Source organism: Salvelinus sp. IW2-2015, linkage group LG6.1, assembly GCF_002910315.2.
Source record: "Salvelinus sp. IW2-2015 linkage group LG6.1, ASM291031v2, whole genome shotgun sequence".
Classification (NCBI taxonomy): domain Eukaryota; kingdom Metazoa; phylum Chordata; class Actinopteri; order Salmoniformes; family Salmonidae; genus Salvelinus; species Salvelinus sp. IW2-2015.
The window spans coordinates 703,654-710,218 of NC_036845.1; the positions used below are offsets into that span (position 1 = coordinate 703,654).

At 47.3% G+C, this 6,565-nt stretch overlaps 1 protein-coding gene across 1 annotated transcript in view; it reads left to right on the forward strand.

The window, feature by feature from the left end:
• Positions 1-5,563: 5,563 nt before the first annotated feature.
• cacng8b (calcium channel, voltage-dependent, gamma subunit 8b) overlaps positions 5,564-6,565 on the forward strand; it is a 28,642-nt gene continuing 27,640 nt past the window's right edge. Inside the window, 1 exon segment of the mRNA XM_070443858.1 lies at positions 5,564-5,845. Coding sequence (XP_070299959.1) covers positions 5,815-5,845 — 31 coding nt within the window. The 5' untranslated portion in view covers positions 5,564-5,814.

Below are 6,565 nucleotides of genomic sequence, written 5' to 3' on the forward strand. Positions count from 1 at the left end.
ATTGTGAGACCTAAAACAGAGAACTGCCTCAAAAGAGAGAGAGTAAGACAGACAGAGAAGAGAGTACGAGAGAGAGAGCGAGAGGAAGAAAGAGGAGGGAGAGGAAGAGAGGGAGATAGGAAGAAAGAGGGAGAGAGGGGAGAGATAGAGAGCGAGGAAGAAGAGGGAGAGAAGAGAGGGAGATAGGAAGAAAGAGAGGGAGATAGGAAGAAAGAGGGAGAGAGAGAGAGCGAGAGGGAGGGAGGGAGATAGGAATAAAGAGGGAGAGAGCAGAGGAAGAGAGAGAGGGGAGAGAGAGAGGATTCCCTCTGCTGTGTCTCTGAACACACTTAGGTTGTACCTTCTAAATGTTAGTGGTACAATAACATTCTCTCTTTTCTCCATCTTGTCCTCTTCTCTCTCATAAAGTGAGCTTCCCTCTCTCTCATAACGTGAGCTGTCCCTCTCTCTCATAAAGTGAGCTGTCCCTCTCACTCATAAAGGAGCTGTTCCTCTCTCTCATAAAATGAGCTGTCCCTTCTCTCATAAAGTGAGCTGCTTCCCTCTCTCTCATAAAGTGAGCTGTCCCTCTCACTCATAAAGTGAGTTGTCCCTCTCACTCATAAGTGAGCTGTCCCTCTCACTCATAAAGTGAGCTGTCCCTCTCACTCATAAAGTGAGCTGTCCCTCTCTCATAAGTGAGCGTCCTCTCTCTATAAGTGAGCTGTCCTCTTCTCTCATAAAGTGAGCTGTCCTCTGTCATAAAGTGGCTGTCTCTCTCTGCTCTCGTTCATAAAGTGAGCTGTCCCTCTCGTCATAAAGTAGTGTCCCTCTCTGTCATAAAGTGAGCTGTCCCTCTCTTCTCATAAAGTGAGCTGTCCCTCTCTCTCATAAAGTGACTGTCCTCTCTCTCATAAAGTGAGCTGTCCCTCTCTCTTCATAAAGTGAGCTGTCCTCTCTCTCATAAAGTGAGCTGTCCCTCTCTCTCATAAAGTGAGCTGTCTCTCTTCATAAAGTGAGCTGTCCCTCTCTCTCATAAAGTGAGCTGTCCTCTCTCTAATAAAAGCTGTCCCTCTCTCATAAGTGAGCTGTCCCTCTCTCTCATAAAGTGAGCTGTCCTCTCCTATAAAGTGAGCTGTCCCTCTCACTCATAAAGTGAGCTGTCCCTCTCACCCATAAAGTGAGCTGTCCCTCTCTCTCATAAAGTGAGCTGTCCCTTCTCTCATAAAGTGAGCTGTCCCTCTCTTCATAAAGTGAGCTGTCCCTCTCTGTCATAAAGTGAGCTGTCCCTCTCTGTCATAAAGTGAGCTGTCCCTCTCTGTCATAAAGTGAGCTGTCCCTCTCTGTCATAAAGTGAGCTGTCCCTCTCTCTCATAAAGTGAGCTGTCCCTCTCTGTCATAAAGTGAGCTGTCCCTTTCTCTCATAAAGTGAGCTGTCCCTCTCTCTCATAAGTGAGCTGCCCTCTCTCATAAAGTCAGCTGTCCTCTTCACTCATAAAGTGAGCTGTCCCTCTCTCTCATAAAGTCAGCTGTCCCTCTCACTCATTAAGTGAGCTGTCCCTCTCTGACATTTTTAAACTTTTAATCTAATAAAACCAAAACTAAACCACTGCCTGCATCTATTTGCATATATGTGTATGAATTCAGACACGTTTATGCATCTGTATGTTTTTCCCCCTCTCTCATTTGTTACAGATGACCCCCTCCCCTCTCTCATTGTGTACAGATGACCCCCCCCCTCTTTCATTGTGTTACAGATGACCCCCCCCCTCTTTCATTGTGTTACAGATGACCCCCCACCTCTTCTCATTGTGTTACAGATGACCCTCCCTCTCTCATTGTGTTACAGATGACCCCTCCCCCTCTCTCTTGTGTTACAGATGACCCCCTCCCCTCTCTCATTGTGTTACAGATGACCCCCTCCCCTCTCTCATTGTGTTACAGATGACCCCCTCCCCTCTCTCATTGTGTTACAGATGACCCCCTCCCCTCTCTCATTGTGTTACAGATGACCCCTCCCCTCTCTCATTGTGTTACAGATGACCCCTCCCCTCTCTCATTGTGTTACAGATGACCCCCTCCCCCTCTCTCATTGTGTTACAGATGACCCCTCCCCTCTCTCATTGTGTTACAGATGACCCCCTTCCCCTCTCTCATTGTGTTACAAGAGACCCCTCCCCTCTCTCATTGTGTTACAGATGACCCCCCTCCCCTCTCTTCATGTGTTACAGATGACCCCCTCCCCTCTCTCATTGTGTTAACAGATGACCCCCTCCCCTCTCTCATTGTGTTTACAGATGACCCCCTCCCCTCTCTCATGTGTTACAGATGACCCCCCCCTCTCTCATTGTGTTACAGATGACCCCCTCCCCTCTCTCATTGTGTTACAGATGACCCCCTCCCCCTTTCATTGTGTTACAGAGACCCCCTCCCCTCTCTCATTGTGTTACAGATGACCCCTCCCCCTCTTTCATTGTGTTACAGATGACCCCCTCCCCTCTCTCATTGTGTTACAGATGACCCCCTCCCCCTCTTCATTGTTACAATGCCCCTCCCCTCTCTCATTGTTACAGATGCACCCCCCCCTCTTTCATTGTGTTACAGATGACCCCCCCCCTCTTCATTGTGACAGATGACCCCCTCCCCTCTCTCATTGTGTTACAGATGACCCTCCCCCTCTTTCATTGTGTTACAGATGACCCCTCCCCCTCTTTCATTGGTTACAGATGAACCCCCCCCCCTTTCATTGTGTTACAGATGACCCCTCCCCCTCTTTCATTGTGTTACAGATGACCCCCCCCTTTCATTGTGTTACAGATGACCCCTCCCCTCTCTCATTGTGTTACAGATGACCCTCCCCCCTCTTTCATTGTGTTACAGTACCCCTCCCCTCTTCATGTGTTACAGATGCCCCCCCTCTTTCATTGTTACAGATGACCCCCTCCCCCTCTTTCATTGTGTTACAGATGACCCCCCCCCTCTTTCATTGTGTTACAGATGACCCCCCCCCCCTCTTTCATTGTGTTACAGATGACCCCCCCCCTCTTTCATTGTTTTACAGATGACCCCCTCCCCTCTTCAATTGTGTTACAGATGACCCCCTCCCCTCTTCAATTGTGTTACAGATGACCCCTCCCCCTCTTTAATTGTGTTACAGATGACCCCCTCCCCTCTTCAATTTGTTACAGATGACCCCCTCCCCCTCTTTCATTGTGTTACAGATGACCCCCTCCCCCTTTCATTGTGTTACAGATGACCCCCTCCCTCTTTCATTGTGTTACAGATGACCCCTCCCCCTCTTCATTGTGTTACAGATGACCCCCCCCCTCTTCATTGGTTACAATGACCCCCCCCCCTCTTCAATTGTGTTACAGATGACCCCCCCCCCTCTTCATTGTGTTACAGATGACCCCCTCCCCCTCTTCAATTGTGTTACAGATGACCCCTCCCCCTCTTCAATTGTGTTACAGATGACCCCCTCCCCCTCTTCAATTGTGTTACAGATGACCCCCTCCCCCTCTTTCATTGTGTTACAGAGACCCCCTCCCCTCTTCATTGTGTTACAGATGAACCCTCCCCTCTTTCATTGTGTTACAGATGACCCCCTCCCCTCTTTCATTGGTGTTACAGATGACCCCTCCCCTCTTTCATTGTGTTTACAGATGACCCCCCCCCTCTTTCTTGTGTTACAATGCCCCCCTCTTTCATTGTGTTAAGATGACCCCCTCCCCTCTTTCATTGTGTTACAGATGACCCCCCCCTCTCGCATTGTGTTACAGATGACCCCCCCCCCTCTTTCATTGTGTTACAGATGACCCCCCCCCCTCTCATTGTGTTACATGACCCCCTCCCCCTCTTTCATTGTGTTACAGATGACCCCCTCCCCTCTTTCATTGTGTACAGATGACCCCCTCCCCCTCTTTTCATGTGGTACAGATGACCCCCTCCTCTCTTTCGTTGTGTTACAGATGACCCCCCCCCCTATTTCATTGTGTTACAGATGACCCCCCCCTTTCATTGTGTTACAGATGACCCCCTCCCCTCTCTCATTGATTACAGATGACCCCCTCATCTCTTTCATTGTGTTACAGTTTGACCCCTCATCTCTTTCATTGTGTTACAGATGACCTCTCATCTCTTTCATTGTGTTACAGATGACCCCCCCCTCTCTCATTGTGCTTACAGATGACCCCCCTCTCTCATTGTGTTACAGATGACCCCCTCCCCTCTGCTCATTTGTGTTACAGATGACCCCCTCCCCTCTCGCATTGTGTTACAGATTGACCCCCCCCTCTCTTTCATTGTGTTACAGATGACCCCCCCCCTCTCTCATTGTGTTACAGATGACCCCCTCCCTCTCTCTCATTGTGTTACAGATGACCCCTCTCCCTCGTCTCATTGTGACAGATGACCCCCTCCCCTCTCTCATTGTGTTACATGATGACCCCCCCTCTTTCATTGTGTTACAGATGACCCCCTCTCCTCTCTTTCATTGTGTTACAGATGACCCCCCCCCCCTCTCATTGGTGTTACAGATGGCCCCCTCCCCTCTCTCATTGGTGTTACAGATGACCCCCTCCTCTCTCATTGTGTTACAGATGACCCCCCCCTCTCTCATTGTGTTACAGATGACCCCCTTCTCTCTTTCATTGTGTTACAGATGACCCCCTCCCCTCTCTCATTGTGTTACAGATGACCCCATCTCCTCTCGATTGTGTTACAGATGCCCCCTCCCCTCTCTCATTCTCTCTCTGTCTCTCTCTCTGTCCTCTCTCTCTGTCTCTCTCTCTGTCCCTCTCTATCTGTCCTTCTCTCTATCTGTCCCTCTCTCTCAGTCCCTCTCTCTATCTGTCCCTCTCTCTCTCGCTCTGTCTCTCTCTGTCTCAGTCCCTCTCCCTCTCTCAGTCCCTTTTAATTAWATGTAATTTGCTTTATTGGCATGATGTAACAATGTACATATTGCCAAAGCTTACTTTGGATATTTACAATATTAAGAAAAAAATAAGAAAAAAATTGTCAACGGGACAACAGTAACAACAATAACCAAGGGTCAAAATAACCATACATTGAACAATAACAATAAGCATACAATAGAGGACATGTGCAGGTTGATTGGTCTGTCAGACACTGTCCCTCATCTTATGGCAGGCAGCAATGTAGTGCCAACCAACAGCTATCTGCGTCCTTCCCCAACAGGACGGGTAGCCTATTCTCATCAGAGAGGTCTTTGAAACCTTGCTCTCTCAGTCCCTCTCTCCGTCCAATTTCGCCATGGTAACGATGCTGAGTGCACCCTCTCTCCCCTTTTCTCGCTCGTCTTATTCAGACCAGATCTGTTATTTCTAGCTCTATATTCAGATGCACCATTTGTATTCTATTCTATGTTATACTGGTATGAGAGTGGACTTGATAGTTTTTAGTGTGTTAGTTTTCTGTTATTTGTGTTTTTACAACATGACTTTATAACGTGACTATTCTGAGATGATCACAGTTTTTAGATAAACATGCTTCATAACTGCACAGCTGTAAACAACTAATGTTATCATTCTCCTTCTTCTTCTTGTCTTTCTTTGGCGGTAGCCCAACTACCATGTCCTCCTCAGTGACYGCTTCCTGTGAATAAGAGGACCAGAGYGAGAGCGTCCAATCACAATCAAGAGCCYCCACCAGCACATCTTTCCAGTGAGAGAGAGAGAAAGAGATAGAGGCCAAAGAGAGAGAGAGAGAAAACGAGTGCAGGAAGGAGAGGGGGAGAGAGTGAGAACAGTCGATGGATGCTGTCCGGATTGAGGGGACAGTGCATTCTTCATTAACGAGGAAAAGAAAGATTTCAAAATGGAGTCGAAGGATAGAAACTCGGCGGCAGGTAAGTCTTACCTCAGCTGATGTAAATGTATACCTTGGTAACGCAATGGGGTCCCACTTTACATCAAGTGGCACTATAATCAATGTATTTACGTGGTTATTACATAGGCAGGTACAGTGTAATTACATTGCAGGTACACATTGTTAATAGTACTTACAACTCTTATACCCGAATGCGCTTTGCACAATTTCTAAAATGTGCAAATGAAGTCACAATGGAGGTAAATGTGTAATCTAGAACAGCAGTTCTAGCCTAGGGTGAGATGAAGCCAAATAAAATACACACGTTCAGATGTTATCGCAGGTGTAGCGAAATGCTTATGTTCCTAGCTCCAACAGTGCAGTAATACCTAACAATACAAAACAATACAGACAAATCCCATAAATGTAAAGAAAGGAATGAAGAAATATGGGAATATTAGAACGAGCAATGTCAGAGTCCGGAATATAAATCTATATGTATATGATGGTGTGTATAGACATTATAGACACTATATGAATAGAAAAGGTGTGTACAGCAGTAGTTATATAGGATGAGCCTTGACTAGAATACAGAATATACATATGAAGTGGCTGAAACAGTATGTAAACATGATTAACGTGACCAGTGTTCAATCACTATGTATATAGGGCAGCAGCCTCTAAGGTGCAGGGTAGAGTACCGGGTGGTAGCCGGCTAGTAACAGTGACTATGTACATAGGGCAGCAGCCTCTAAGGTGC